The sequence below is a fragment of the Pezoporus wallicus genome, unplaced genomic scaffold, assembly GCF_028554395.1.
Source record: "Pezoporus wallicus isolate ANWC-B61680 ecotype Strahan unplaced genomic scaffold, APGP_CSIRO_Pwel_v1 contig_7545, whole genome shotgun sequence".
Classification (NCBI taxonomy): Eukaryota; Metazoa; Chordata; class Aves; order Psittaciformes; family Psittacidae; genus Pezoporus; species Pezoporus wallicus.
This window is the reverse complement of record NW_026642398.1, coordinates 1801966-1817829: the sequence shown is the minus strand read 5'-3', so window position 1 is coordinate 1817829 and position 15864 is coordinate 1801966. Positions and strand designations below refer to the sequence as shown.

General features: G+C 39.8%; 1 protein-coding gene across 26 annotated transcripts in view; it reads right to left on the bottom strand.

Annotated features, from left to right (window-relative positions):
* The window catches only part of PTK2 (protein tyrosine kinase 2), a 201516-nt gene that overhangs the window by 36945 nt on the left and 148707 nt on the right, over nucleotides 1–15864 (bottom strand). For 9 of the 26 annotated variants that reach the window (XM_057429733.1, XM_057429734.1, XM_057429741.1 and 6 more), the window contains 7 exons: nucleotides 13816–13899; nucleotides 12607–12624; nucleotides 8763–8819; nucleotides 7359–7379; nucleotides 6223–6320; nucleotides 4616–4700; nucleotides 396–496 (listed from right to left, as the gene is read on the bottom strand). In XM_057429733.1, coding sequence (XP_057285716.1) covers nucleotides 396–496; nucleotides 4616–4700; nucleotides 6223–6320; nucleotides 7359–7379; nucleotides 8763–8819; nucleotides 12607–12624; nucleotides 13816–13899 — 464 coding nt within the window. The remainder of the gene's footprint in view (nucleotides 1–395; nucleotides 497–4615; nucleotides 4701–6222; nucleotides 6321–7358; nucleotides 7380–8762; nucleotides 8820–12606; nucleotides 12625–13815; nucleotides 13900–15864) is intronic. The other 17 variants (XM_057429739.1, XM_057429730.1, XM_057429740.1 and 14 more) reach the window with 5 other exon arrangements.

Here is a 15864-nt window from a genome sequence, read left to right as displayed (position 1 = left end):
TTCAGTGTTCCAAGGGAAAAAAAACAGTGTTACTCAGGAAGAATAAAGGATGTAGCATAATTGCACTTCTAGACGGTATGTTTGAAAATGCTGTTTAAACGATACTGCATTATCATCATCTCGACACAGGTCATGCTCTCACTCTGGAACAGTAACTGAATTCTCTGAAAAGCATGACTACAAGACTTCGGTATGAGCTGATGCAGTTCCCTCAGTGGAGGAGTTGGGTCAAATGCTGCCACTCCTGTTTCTGAGTCTGTAACTCTACCAACAAGTACAATATCATGTTTGAGGAGAGTGCCTTTGTGTTAGTGCCGTGAAGTGTTCCTCTCAGTCTTTGGTAAAAGTATCTGTGAGCTAAAAGAAGACTAAAGTTGCACGAGGACTTTTCATACCTCTCCAAGTGTACAGAGCTCCATGATTATCCACACTGGGTTTTCTGTAATAACTCCAATGAGCTTCACAATGTGAGGATGATCAAACTGACGCATTGTTACTAAAGGGAAAAGAAATAAGTTGGTGTGTTACAGAAAACCTTTTTTTTTCCCTTAAATAATCAGTTAAGAAGCATTTAGTCTATCACCAGAAAATACAACCACAGTTCTACAAAACTGCTGCAAGGGATAATATCTGGTCTGTGGGCAGTAGGAAACACTGCTTTAGCAGTACTGTTCTCCTGCTGTGGAAGGTGCAAGTCAAGTTAGGCTCTAGTTCTCTTGCCCTGCTATTAATCCAGTGTACAATCAATTAACCTGTGCCTTTCTACTGAATCATACAACAGAATGTAGAATAGTTTGGGTTGGAAGGGTCACAGAACCATAGAACAGTTGGGGTTGGAAAGGAACTTAAAATCATCCAGTTCCAACCCCCCTGCCATGGGCAGGGACACCTCACACTAAACCATGTCACCCAAGGCTCTGTCCAACCTGGCCTTCAACACTGACAGGGATGGAGCGTTCACAACTTCCTTGGGCAGCCCATTCCAGTGCCTCACCACCCTCACAGTAAAAAACTTCTTCCTTATGTCCAATCTAAACTTCCCCTATTTAAGTCTGAACCCATTACCCCTTGTCCTATCACTACAGCCCCTAAAGAAGAGTCCCTCCCCAGCATCCTTAAAGGTCCTTCAAAGCTCATCTAGTCCAACCCACTACCATGAGCAGGGATATCATCAGCTAGATCAGGTGGCCCAGATCCACATCCAGCCTGGCCCTGAATGTCTCCAGGGATGGTGCATCCACCACATGTCTGAGAAACCCGTGCCAGTATTTTACCACCCTCATTGTAAAGAATTTTTCCTCGTGCCCTTGATGTTTATAATGTTGATAATATGTTTATTATTAATTTAACCTTGAATTAGGAGCTCTGTTACATTTACAGCTCGTAGTATCAACAGAAATACATAACTGGAAAGTCTGCTTCAGTTCACCTAAAATCAGGCAAGAATAGAAAATCTTTTGGCTTTCAATTAACCACAAGCTAAAACCAGCAGATGCTTCTGGATTCTTATTCAATGAGCTCTGAATTCTACTTCTGTACACTGGTACACAGCAGCTGCATAACCAACACACCTTGTGACACCACAAATCCCAAGAAAAATCCTTTGACAATGCTGTTTGTAAGACCTAATGCTGTAAAAATTTATAACATTTTCCTGCAAAGAAACTTACATGGATAAACTTGACATATTCTTTAAAATATTAATGGCTTATGAATAATGCAGAAAAAAACACAGTAAAACAAACATCCCTATCAATGGCATAGCTTCATGCATTAATAAAAAGGAATAAATGATGTGCAACGTCAAACAGGCAGTAACAACTTGTCCTGGGTTCAGCAGTAGCAGTCATTTTTCTCCTTCTTGGTAGCTGGTGCAGTGCTGTGTTTTGACTTTCGGCTCGGGAACAGAGCTGATAACAACGATGTTTTGGTTTGGCCAAGGACTTTGTGAGCCTCATGCTCTGCCAGGGAGGAGGGAAAGCCAGGAGGAAGCAGAGACAGGACACCTGACCCAAACTGACCAAAGAGGTATTCCATACCACAGCACGTCATGCCCAGGACGTAACTGGGAGTTACTTAGAAGGGCTGGGACTGCAGGGTTGGAGGAGGTATCGGTCTGAGCTTGGTCGGGCGAGTTATCGGTCGGCTGGTGCTGAGGTGTTGTATTCTCTTCCCTTGTTATTTCCTTTATCATTGTTACCACTGGTGGTGGCAGTAGTGATTTGTGTTATACCTTAGTTACTAAACTGTTCTGATCTCAACCCGTGGGAGTTGCATTCTTTTTGATTCTCCTCTCCATCCCTCCAGGAGTAGGGGGAGGGAAAGAAAGGGGGGACTGAGTGAACAAGTTGCCTGACTAACAAGTTGCCTGACTGGGTTTAAACCACGACACAACTGCTGAAAATACTACACAGAAAGGAAGCTAGATTCCTAAATCGTTCAATTCCCCTCCTCCCCTTGGAAGTAAATGGATTTTGAGGGAAGGACGCTATTTCTGACACCTCACAAAGTACGCATTGCTAAACTAGTTCATACGAACCAAATGTTAGTTTAAAATCTCAGTAAATAAAGTATATATTCCAAACATTCTAATTATTTAGGACTCTCTTGTGCTAAATTCAATCTGCTTTATAATGCTATATAACATGGAAGTGTTGCTTTATTGATGTAAAAATGAAGCACAGAGTTTTAACTATCAAAGCAATGGAAAGGCAAAAAACACAAATAGTTTTATATCATGTTGTTTTGCAAGTTCTAAACATGAAATACTCCATTGTTGCAAAGTACTTCCTAGAAACGAGTTCAATCAATGTCAGCTAACAAGCTCACACATTCAGAAAGGCAGTCATTCTATCATTGTGCCACCTAGCTTCTAGAGGAAAGAAGAATGAGCTACTTGTAGAAAGGAGCAGTTTACCAAAAAGCCAGTGGAAGATCAATGAAGATGTCCCCAAACTAGGTGGATTGTATTTTAGCATGTACAAATGCATTAATAGTCACACACTGCTACACAAAAGCAGAGAGGAATGAAAAGACAGGTAATGCATGTAAAAACATCTTTCATCTACTGTTCACTCTGAGGTATTCCTCCTTGCAAGAATCAATACTACATCTTTTCAGCATTGCAAACTTCACCACAGGCAAACAATGAAAACCCCCAAATATTTTAAAATTAAAATATTAGGAAATAAATTTCTTAATTCAGTGAAATAACAAAATCTGCCTCTCCAGATAATGGGATTTGGGCGTTTTGAGGCGTACTCTTAAGAACGAGGAGGCAGCATTCTTTTGAGAGGCTGCGGTATGAACACAAACAAAAGGAAGGTAACAGAGGGGAATTAGAATTAAAAACAGGAAAGAAGAAGTGGCAAAACTATTTAATCAGAACTGAAAAGCCCCATTTATCTGTCTACTACGTTGCCATTTCCTAATCTGTCAAGCTCAAAGCATAATAAGGAGCGTTCAATGAGCAATTATTTTCTACATTGTGAAGAGACAGCAGCCTACCTTCGGCTGCTGAGTTATTACTACAAGCAATGGTATTTACTTTTCCAACAGCTAGAAACATAATGGGAAAAATTATAGTAATTTAAAGAGAAGTCTGACATCCAAAAATAAGAAGCCGTTAGGCAGGAACACAGATTTTCTGAACAATTAGGAAAACATCCTGGAACAAAGAACAGCGAATAGAAGTATATTGTAATATCTGGCCTTAATGAAATAATTTATGGGTATAATACAATCATAGAATAGTTAGGGTTGGAAAGGACCTTAAGATCATCCAGTTCCAATCCCCTGCCATGGGCAGGGACACCTCACACTAAACCATGTCACCCAAGGCTCTGTCCAGCCTGGCCTTGAACACTGCCAGGGATGGAGCATTCACAACCTCCCTGGGCAACCCATTCCAGTTCCTCCCCACCCTTACAGTAAAGAACTTCTTCCTTATATCCAATCTAAAATAGTTTTATTACATTTATAGAAACACAACAGCAGAGGATAATAGGGAAGAATTAAGATCTGTATTCATACCTCAATTTGCTTACAAGACCAAACAGTAGAGAAAGCAGTAACTACAGCACTTGGAGAAGTTTTCTGTTAGTACTCATCGCCACAAAAAGCCTCCCTCCATGTATGACAAGTATCACTGGGGGAATGCAGTATTTGTTGGCAATGATTTGGAAAATGGGTTTATTCAATCATAATTTTTAATTCTCAATTTTCACAACTCTTTCAAACTCATAACAATTTTAGCAACTTTGTTAGTGAAGACAACCACCTGACCTGCGGAAGTCATACACTGGAAAAGGTGCTATGTGAATTCATTAAGGTGAAAGAAGAAAATGGAAGATCAGAGCTCTAATAGTCTCAAACTGGTTCTAAAGCCTTACAGGAGTCAGACATCACTGTTCAAGTCAGAAAATCAAAGAAGCCCGTATTAACTGTATACATGGGCAAAGCAAGGCTGTACTGCACATACTGCAGGAGAGGAAAAGGTCATGCTATGTAGTAATGAAAGACTTATGTCAGAATCAGAAGTGTCTGGCAGAGATACTGTGGTCTTTGCAATGGCCAGTTCCAGAAGCTACCCCAGCAGCAGTATTTTAATACTCACAGGCTTCTTGTAAGAACTTTTCTCTAACGCTGTCTGAGGTGCAGTTTTTACATGTTTTGATTGCAACGGCCATGGCTGGATTCTCCTGAAAGACATGATTGAGAAACATGTGAAATAGAACCCAGAACATACAGCCCTCCAAAAGCCAAGCCCTTTAAAATCCTAAACTGTTTAGAGAAAGGTACTATTAATGAGAACATCTTTAGTTAAGAAATTACACTTTCAAGGCTTCAATGTTAAACTGTTATTATAAACTAGACACCCACTGCGTAACATTTAAATCTAATGTGCCTAGAATCAATGAATGGTTTGGGTTGGAAGGGACCTTAAAGCTCATCCAGTCCCAACCCCTGCCACGGGCAGGGACACCTTTCACTAGAGCAGCTTGCTCCAAGCCCCTTTGTCCAACCTGGCCTTGAACACTGCCAGGGATGGGGCAGCCACAGCTTCTCTGGGCACCCTGTGCCACGGCCTCAGCACACTCACAGGGAAGATCTTCTGCCTTAATAAAGAACTTCCTTAGTAAAGGCTTTCTTCTTTTAATCAGTTTTAAACTATGTTAAATCATCCAAAACTTATGACAAAAGAAGGGAATTTAGCTGAATAGTATTACTGAGGATGGTAAACTCTTGATGATATTTAGCAAAAGCGGAGACAGAAATAGATATATGCCTAAACCCCACACTTTGCTTATGCCATCAAGCAACCTGAAAAGCTAAATAAAGGACTTTTAGTGGCTCTTGCAGAGCAAAGAGTGGCTCTAATTTTGAAGTCAAACTACAAAGGAAAGTAAACCAAAGATCTTACATATTAGCTTCGAAATCAGTCACATCAAAGGCTTAAATAAAGTTAATCAGAGCACACGTATTCACAATCAGGAACAGATTTTGCCATCTGACTGTTTACCCTCTGAACACTGAAAAATGAATGCACTAAGGCAGCCCAAAGGAGGACTCTCAGAGCTCAGGCAGCATCTTTCATCTTCTCTTGCTTTGGTGTGTAGATACCCTTTTCCGTAAGTTACACACAGCCCAGAGAAGCTGCAAGAGGTTTTCTTCTGTAAAGATCCTTTAGGTGTCTAAGTCATGCTTTGCATAGAGAGGTTGGACCAGATGATCCTCGATGTCCCTTCCAACCTGGGATTCTGTGATTCGGCATCAAATGCCAAAGCTAAACCCAGGTCAGGCTCAGCACTGAATGTTCAATATGGGATTATGGCTAAAGGGACACATGCTTAGACTCACTCAAAATGAAGATGGGAGTGTAAGCTTAAGGTTAAAATGAATGACTTCCAATTCTGATTGAGTCAGTGACTTAGTACTAAAGTCCTGAATAACTTACTTGACTCTTGTGATTTCTTTCCCGATCTACAAAAAAAGGGAATATAGGAATAGAGAAACTACTCTGGAGCTAGTTTTCTACTTATCTGAAGCATGGGAAATACTCTCTACATGCTGATTATTCTGAAAAACAAATGACAAAATCAGTTTTTATTTGTTCTGGAAAACTCAGACCGAGGCATCTGAGGAAGACATTTAGTTTTTATGCTATTTTTTAACTAGAAAGGTTTTACAGAGGTTTCTCTTTATTTCAGAAGGGAGGCTTACCGGGCTCATGTAAACTCCTTGGTGGACATCTCCAAACTGTCCTTCGCCAATGCAGCGCCCCAGCTCAATTCTCTCCCTTTGAATTTCATAATCTCTGGCTATAAGAATATAATGCACTTCAAATATTAAATTTCTGAGGAAGGGCAAAGAAATAACCCACACGACACAAAACTCAAACTCAGGCACTCCAAAGTCTCACATAAGAATTACTAAGATTAACAGCTGCTGCACACCAACCTATACAAATGCCGTATACACAGTGGAAACCTCTTAAACAAACGTTTGAACCAAAGTAATGAGGCAGGAATTGTGAAATCTGATTTGCTAAATGAACTACTATGCATTATTTATTTCAATGCAATAGAGGTAACTGAACCCTTCTTAATTATAGCCAGTAAAAGACAAAGAGGACAGCCTAGGGCAACAGCAATGATATTAAATACGGCCTTAGCACACATGGCTTGAGATGTTTAAGAGAACTCCACTATGTGGTATTTTTAGATCTTGGAACCATCAAATGAGCCCAGAGAATTTTTAAAGAGGTAACTGCAAGAAGAAATAGAGAAACAAGAGCGTGGCAAATAAAGATCAAATGAAAGAGCAGAATTTTGAGCGCATGACACCGCTAGCAGTGTGTAACTGAAGTAAAATTGATGCGTTTGGCAGATTTAGGCAATTTTGTTAACTGTGGTTTAACAGACTGAGAACATTAATGATAAAAATGGCTCAGTGCTTCAGCAAAACACTGAATCAATTGCAACTGAATTACTTCAGTTGCAATTTCATTTCTAGCAGACATGGGAAACTAGTTCAGGACTGGCAGAAAAGCACATATAGGATATGTTTTCACCTCTCCGTGTAGTAGTCAGAGACAAAAACCACAACCAACCAGCTTAGGACTTTGTGACTGCTAATTTGGCTTCATTAACACCAAAGAAATAACGTCATCTAGAGCTGGATAACAAATAAATGCCCTTTTCACTTCTTTTTAAGTACTGCATTTTCCTCTTTAAAATCCCAAAGCTAACTGGTTTAACTACAGATCATGTTTATTAAATGAAAGTGAAGAGTAAACTTAAAAATCCACATCATTCCAAACTGCAAGCATACAGGGATGGTAAAGGGGCTCCTGTTACCTTCATCTATTCCATAGCTTTCTGCAGTGCAATTAAGAGAAAAATCAAACGCTTACTTAAATATAGCTTCTTACAATCAAGACAAGGATAGACACTTTTTAACAGTTATTAGTTTTAAATGAAGAAATATACTGATGCAATTTTAAGTTTACATTAGCAGAAGTCACAGGTCTTGTGATCGTCACTGACTCAGGCCTTTGAGAGCTGAACACTTGAGTCCGCTTCAATCCAGCAAAGCACTTAATGAATTTCACTTCAACAGCCCATCTCGTGGGGTTTGAACTGTAGGCACACTTAAGTGTTCAGCATCATCAAGGGCTGGGCCCACAAGTAATTACTTCCATGAGGATTCAAATGAAAAGAGCAGGAAAAACCCACCCAAGCCCACACAGAGTTAAAATGTTAACAAAACCCAAAGGATATAATTTAACACAATACTTTTTGATCTTGCAACTACTTTAGTAGAACCATGTAGTGACTTACTGCAAGACATTCAAAATACATTGCTTACTTCTGGAAAACATATATCCTTGCTTTTCAAATCTTTATGTTCAAATATATATATATATGTTTTTCAAAACATATATCCTTGCTTTTCCAGTATTTTCCACAGTAGTGGAAATGATGCTGCAAACACTGACGTGATCATGAAACATCCCTGCCACATGGTGAACTCCATGGCTCTTCAGCTGAACATGGTACCAGCTTAGCACCATCCTTCCCTCTTAACTAAGGAAACCCAGCGTTTCTGAGGGCCTGGGTATCAAGGGATTGTCTGCTCCTAGAGCAATCCTTGGCTGCCCAAACGCAGCTGCATTTTCACATATACAACTCTGAAACCAGACTACTACATTGAATGAGTTAGCCGTGACAGTTTGAGTTGATACAATTCAAATATGCCACAAGACAAAGTCCTTGTGGCAGCTAAAGCCTCATTTTTGTGGCTTCAAAGATGAAGACAGAAGAACTTTGAATTGTTATTTTTCTTCCTGAAGTCTTTCATCTTTAACACGTGGTACAGTTGGCTTTCCTCTACCACGGAGCAGCAAGTCTGTCACAGAGCAAGGGTGAAAGATGCTTAGACAGCAACACACAGAAGCTCTCCAAACCGTTTGCTCTTACCCCAGAAACCTCATCCATTCTTTTAAGTGTTTTGTTTGCCATCACAATCATAAAATCTACATTTTGAGACACAAAAGTCACCAACAGCAGCAAACCAGAAGTTGGTTTTCTTTGCTTCAAAACCTGAACTTGAAAACCACCAAATCTATGAGCTTACAAAACACCATGAGCAATATTTTCTTTACGCACATATTTACTTAAGGCTGAAATATAAGATTCAGTCCCTGCTAAAGCAAAGAAGCTTTTGGATAGAGAAGTTCCCAAGAGAAGCACCATACTTACTTGACGGCATTGTATAAGTATCTTCTTCATCTATAATCTCTGCATAGTCATCTGTCTCTGTAAAGGGAGGAAGAGTTTCGGGAAAAGCAGATGAAAACACCTCCAGAACAATATTTCCCATTTATCAATAGGTCACAACCCCCAATTACACATTGCTGGGACGCATTTACAATAGCATGAATAAAACTGGCTCATGCATAATTTATGGTATGATAATGACCTTGGTGCCAATTATACAACATCACATAGATGCATTCAGCAAGGAATAAAAGGAAGAGGCATTTGTACTTAAAAAACTTCAAGTCTGCAACTGAAAATCATCTAAACTTTGACTTCAAATCTTTATAAAAGCAAATTCCATTGCAGGAAGGACAAAACATTATTAATGGATTAAATTGCTTTACCTTTGTTCAGTAAAGTGTGACTCATAGTTTGCTAGGATTATTATGTCAAACAGGCAGAACAGAGACTAAAGATGTTCCAGGGCAGCATCTACCTCCTGGCAGTGTGGCAAGGTGAGTTATTTTCCACAGAGACTTTTAGAACCTAAAGATCTTTCAAATCACACTCTCGCCTTACACCCATTTCTCCTGCATTAGCCTCAATTGTTGCTGTTTAGTGGAAATTCATCGCCGGTTCTGTCATCAAGAATCAACATCTCCTGGACGCTGTCTGAAAACAACCAGTCCCCAAAACTGGCAGAAAAGTAAGAGTCTATTTCTTCTTCTGTTTAAAACTTAACCTGGTCTCAAAATGGTTTCAAATGGTGTCAAGTCACTTCAGAAGGTCTTTCTCCTGCTCTAAAGAACCTGCAGTGTGTACAGGTTGTTTCCTAATGGTCAGATAAATCCCTCTGTAGGTTAGAAAACCGCAAAAGTGAGATAATTTTTCACGTCAAGGCTGATAAATTCTACTCACAAACTTCAAACGCATAAAGAGGCTCTCCAAACTGATTATTTCCAATCCAACATGCGGTTTCTGTGCCTGGTTTCAGGTGATCAGATACTGGGCCACCTCTCAAAGACATTATTTACTCCCCTTTCTTCCCCATCTGCCCTGGAGCATACGTATATCCCTACCTCTCCCTAGTGTCATTTCTAGAGGTATGGCTTCCGAATGGTGAATGGGACGAAGCCACAGTGAGAGTGGAAAGAAGGATGGGATGATCGCTTTTGCAGCAGCCCTCAGGTCAAGCAACTTAAGCCAGCTCTGAAACCAGAGCAAGGCTCATCAATATTACACACGTACATGAAGAAGAGGCTTCATTTCCTGACAAACTGAATATTTCACTATTAGGAAACTACAGGTTGCCTCTAACCTCTGACATTCAACACTTCAGTCAGTAAACGTAGTTCTATGACCCCTACTTCTTACTACTAAAATGAAATGAAAGCTATTTTTCTTTCCGACTCCTGCAGGAATTTACCATGTCTTGTACAAACAGAACCAGGAAATTCTATGGAAACTCTATGCCATTTAAATTGTTGATAGGAAATTTCTATTTAGGACACAGCAAAGCAGTCACCTAAGGAAAACCCAATTAAGTATGAAGACAGTGCACAATTCTAAACAGGCAGCAAACTCCACTAATCTCTTCCTTGGTTTTTCCCTCCCTACATTATAAAGTGATGGTTTTGTAGAAAACAAACTCCAGTTTGATCTAAACCCCATGCATCTGCTTGAAAGAAACCATCAGTGTGACACCAACGTGATGGGGATAAATCACTCAGCTTCCTTGCCTATTATGGTAAGATGCTTTTAACTTCTAAGTGTGGTACATCTCAATGATTGTTACAAGCTGGTATTTAAGGCTACAGAAAGTTCTTAATCTGTGCAAAAAAACTAGACTGAATGATATCAGAAACGTATTTGAGAAGAATTTAAAGTCTGGAAACTAGAACTGGTGCCACATTGGTCTTTAAAAAACCCAGAGCATTTGTCACTGTAGGTTATGGACCAGTGCTTACAAAACGTGATAAACGGCTTGGTTTGCTCACCTCTCTATCTTAAATTAATTGAGCCATAATAAATCCATTATCAGAACACCACACACGGCTTTGATACACTGCCCCAAACCACCCTGAAACTAAAAAGGTCTTCAGTAGCCTTAATTAAATGTATGTAATTCACTAAACAAATATTTCTTGTTATGTGTTTAAGAGAGGAATCTATAGGAAGAATTCAGAAAATAATTCCTATACATGCCTGGCATTGTTTCTGGGAATTAGAGGAAAATTCATCAAGGTATTAACAGTGACGTGCTCCAAGTGTTCTGCACCACAGATAACTGACCTCCTTCACTTGTGGACTTCACCCCACTATTAGTCATATACTACTGAGGCTATTACCAAGTCTGCTAAGATATTCCAGAACCTAAGTGAAGCCTAAAGCAAAACTCAGCTAGGCAAAGCTCTCCAGGCTGCTTTAACAAGAAGAAGGTGTTAAAGTAGTCTCAAGCGCTAAACACAACGAAGCAGTGATTTCACTTGATAACCTATCCTCAAGATCCTTAATCAGTCTAGAAAAACTAGCTCATAGATGCTGCTTTCTTGCACATTGTACAACCAGCACTGAGCCTTTTCACCTGTTGGTCAAGCCCAGATTCTTCCAGATGGAAAACCAAATAGGTGGCTTTTGGACAGAGTTGATGGTAGAGGTAAATGAGCCAACTTGAGCTTTACTAAATCTGAGTGTATTTATTAAACAGTACAAAACCATCCTTGGATAGTAAAGCCGTAACAGCTAATCCATGACCTTTACCACCTGCTTGGAATTTCCCTTTCCATGAATTATTCCAATTTATCAGAGCCTGTAATTTATAGAAGAGAAGCACCAATAAAAAGCTATGTAGGGGTAGTATCTGCAATACAATTTCTGTATTTATGACAGAAAAAATGTCCTTTGAGGTTTCAATGCTTAAGAAAACTGGGGTACTATTAACTTTGATTTAAACATGAAGGAAAGGAGATGAACAGTTATACACCCCTTTTACATTTTACTGAAAGGCCACAAGATGTTATCTCTATTTTTTTAGCACCTTTCTTTGCATACTGCTTTTTATGACCTTTTAGTACCTCCTACTTCTAATACTAAGGATACGTACACTACCAGGACTAGCAGTTTGATTTTTTTCCAACATCAGATGGAATCCTTGGGAAAAATAGCTAAAAATCTCCTTAAAAACCCCCATAAACAAAACTCAGCTTGTTCCCAGAGGACAGCAAGTGGGTATTTTCTAGAAATAAAGACTTAGAGAGTCTGGAAAAGTCAAATCTTTTGTAATAATGTTCAAAGTTTTGAAGAAAAACATTAAAATGTCTTTAAAATTAGCAGTTTGAGCAGCTGAAACTTGATTAACTGCATTCCATCTACATTAATCTGTCTTGTACATCTTCTTTGTATGCAAGGAGTAGTAGCAGAGTACACAGCACTCGGATGCTGCCATGTCTTTAAAGTATCACTTAGTAGGTTCATTTCTCTTGTGTTGCACCCATTAATCTCAACCACTGACCAAAACCTATCTGTGATGAAATCAAACTGAATGGACACTCTTGCAAACCTCTAAACCTCCTCTGCAACATGCCAGAAGTCTCACTGCAAACCCATGCAATACCCCAGCCTTGGGTGTCTGAAATAAGCTTTTCCTTTTCCCATTCCAGTTGAGCAGCAAGTGTTAGTTGCACAGCCTGTACAGCACAATATTTATTGGCTAATGTCCAAAGCAGACCGCTTTTTAATATGAAAAGCTGTATAAAAGTCATTACTGAAATGTGCATTAAGTGGTTTATGGATATAAGAGTTGCATATTGCATGTTAGTAACACACAGACTAGAAAACATATTACCGTCCCCACTAATTTCATCTGCAGATCCAGGTGGCATGCAAGGAGAGAGAAAAACAGAGGGGGAGAGAGAGGGGACAGAGAAGGGGGAGGGGAAAATATACTATTAAATTCATGAGTAATCCAAAAGTATTCAGACTGTAGTTATCTTATATACCTGACTCAAGAGAAACCAGAAAAGTAGCAGAATTTAAGACTTCTCACCTAAAAACCCAAGGGACAAAGATACGTTCTAAGAAGCTTGTATGATGCAACAGAGTTAATGACTTTCAAACATAAATTTACACACAAATTTAGGAGTGGAACTAGTTATTTTAAAGCATTGTTAAGAAACACCGAGTTCTGGGTTTATTCAATACTTCACTACAAAACAGATCTACAGCCAGATGAGTCAGATCAATTTGACTTTGCATGTACACTTATGGCTTTGCGCAAGTAAGAGTTGGTGTTGACCCTTTCAAAGGAAACGCACTCCTGTGCTATCACGAAGACGTGAGTAAGAAATTGAGCCAACTAAGTATTAATAATACAGAGCATATTGCAATCATATAAAGCTGAAATTTAAACCAGTGGCAAATGGAGCAACTCTACTGGGAAGATGTTCAAACAAGCACCGCATCCCGCATGTACTGTAGCAGCCCATCAATCACCACAGCACAAGCTGATGCACTTCAGACATTACTTATAAATGACAGGAAAATGCACATTAATGTTGTAAAAGTAATGCACTTGTTACTCCAATTCTTCTTCCCCCTAACAAAGCCAAACTGGTCCAGAGCAAGTGGTGAACCAGTATGCAGCCAAAAGCCATATTCAGTATTTAACTCAAAATGATCTCAGCTGATGCTTATTGTTGCTATTCTATTTCATTCATAAGCATGCTGTATCAGGGGTCCAAGAATGAAGTCAAATTCTATTAACAGAAAATCCATGGTAGATGGTGCTGCATAGCTATACAAGTGAAATTATTGATATGTTTGTTGTTGTAGCATATGATGCTTAAAAACAAGCCCCCCCATAGAAATGGGGACCAGCAAACTTGCCACGCTGCATGAAAATCCAATTCAATAGGAGGTAAGGGAACAGAAAGGTAATGAAATTATTCTTGGAACTCTGTTTACCTGAGGCTAAAGTAGTTTAAAAACAGTAACTGAGTTAGTATATTCAGCTTTTGGGTTAATAAGGCAGCCTATACAAAGAGCAGTGCAGTACCCTTAGGCGGCGACTCATGGGAACAGAAGACGAAAGGGAGAAAGCGTCTAGCTTTCTTTACTTTATGTTGACAGTGATTGACTCCTTTACACAGAGGCAAGAAAAGGAAAGAGAAAAACAGAAACAAATTATTTGGAAATAAAAGAAAAGAGACTGGAGAGAACATCTACAATGAACGAACATAAAGGTAAAGGTTTACACTGCAATTCCGCATACGCAAATGGATATCCGAATGCTTTTGAAACTCTAAAGCATGTCTGGTGTTTTCCTTCAAATTTCTTTCTACAGCAAAGTTATTCTTAAATGTAAGTTCTTATCTATTAAAAGGTCAGCTTTTGCCAGCTATATCCACCACCATGCAAAGAATACTGTCTATCCCAGAAGTGTAATCTGCTACTGCAAGATCCCCATCTCAGTTCTGCCAGGCTGTGCTATAGCTAAATTCTGATTTAGTGGCAGTCACCAGACTTCAGCATGGATGTATTGACTCTCTGGACCCTTAATCTAACACAAAACAAGCATTTCACATAGCAGGGTTACATAGAACAAGGAAAACCACAGTTGCTCTGTCCCACTGAAATACAACACCGACACATTTTATGGTCAAGACTGGAGATCTATCCCCAGTGCAGACCTGTCATGCCTATTGCTATTGCAGCTCTCCAAGGACCTCTGAGTGACAACCCCTAGATACTGGCCTCACTGCCCCCTTTCCTAGTCACCTCACTGCATTTAATTAGCAAAGTACTTATCAGAAAGAGAGATTTTTGAGTGGGAGAAAATATAAGGAAGCCCCAGCTGATTGCACAAGGTGAGAAAGGAGGACACAGATCGACACCAAGGACCTAAAGATAGCTGCTCCTTTTATTTCCCTTGTTATCTGTTTGCTCCTCTCTCCTTTCCTCCTTTTCTCTCTCTCCTCTATCTCAGGAAATGTGAGAGGCGCTTTAAAAAGGCAATCAACTAAAAACCTGCATCTTGTGCCTGGGAGTCCTCCACAGTCACAACTCGGGTCCAGTCACCCTGAGTGAATACAGCCCGGAGGTCCAGGCGCTAGTAGAGAAGCCCACAGGCACAGCACACTCATTGGTGGTGGGGGGACTGAAGGAAGGGTGGAAAAAGAGAATTAACTTTGGATAACTTCACATTTTTCATAGATGCTGGAAACCTAAGAACCATCAAAGCAGCCCATACTGACACAAAGCACCATCTTCTACACAGCTCTGCAGGTTGGTATGTATATTGTGTTCAATCACTGTCCAGTCTGGAAGCTGTATGTTGAATGTCACGCATGCAAATCTAACAAGCAATAGACTTCTATGTACGACCCATTCTTTGCTAACATGGTGACCTAAATCCCAAGTTGAAACAGGTGGGTGAGATTGATCACTGTATCCTAAGCAACAAAAATTACCATTGCAAAAGCTGCTGGGGCGATTAAAGAGACAAATCACTTGCTATCTGGGGAAATGTCACGGAAAATGACTGAACATTAATCAGATTCAAAGCTAAAGCTAAAAGAGGTGCAAGTTGAGGGCAAAATTATGGAGTAGTTGGAATATCAATATTTCCATGTAAACTACATTAATACAATCCTAGGGACTTACCTTTCTAACATCACACAGCAATTTTCAGTGCTGTTTCATTCTAACACAAACCTGAGGTAACTTTCATCAGAAGTTTCAGAGGATGAAAGAAAAGGCAAGAATACCACAGCTATTTTAAGAGACTGCTGAAAAGGTACTGAAAGGAGAATAAAGGAATCCAGTACTCTGCTGAAACAGAAGAACAGGTATAGAGTCACTGGAAGCAATGCAAGCTGTCTGAAACGGAAGAGATGTTTCAACTCTTGACCTGTCTGCTCAAGCTCAATTTAAGCTTGAAATCCTCCTCCCTCTTCCACTGACACACGGGTAGCAGAAGCTGACTGAAACCTGACTAACCTGTTTCATATGAAGGGCACATGGCGATGACAAAGGTGGTTTTAATTCACCACGTAGATGCCCTGTGACACTCAGTCCAACCCATCTTCTGCATTCAAACTTTGCC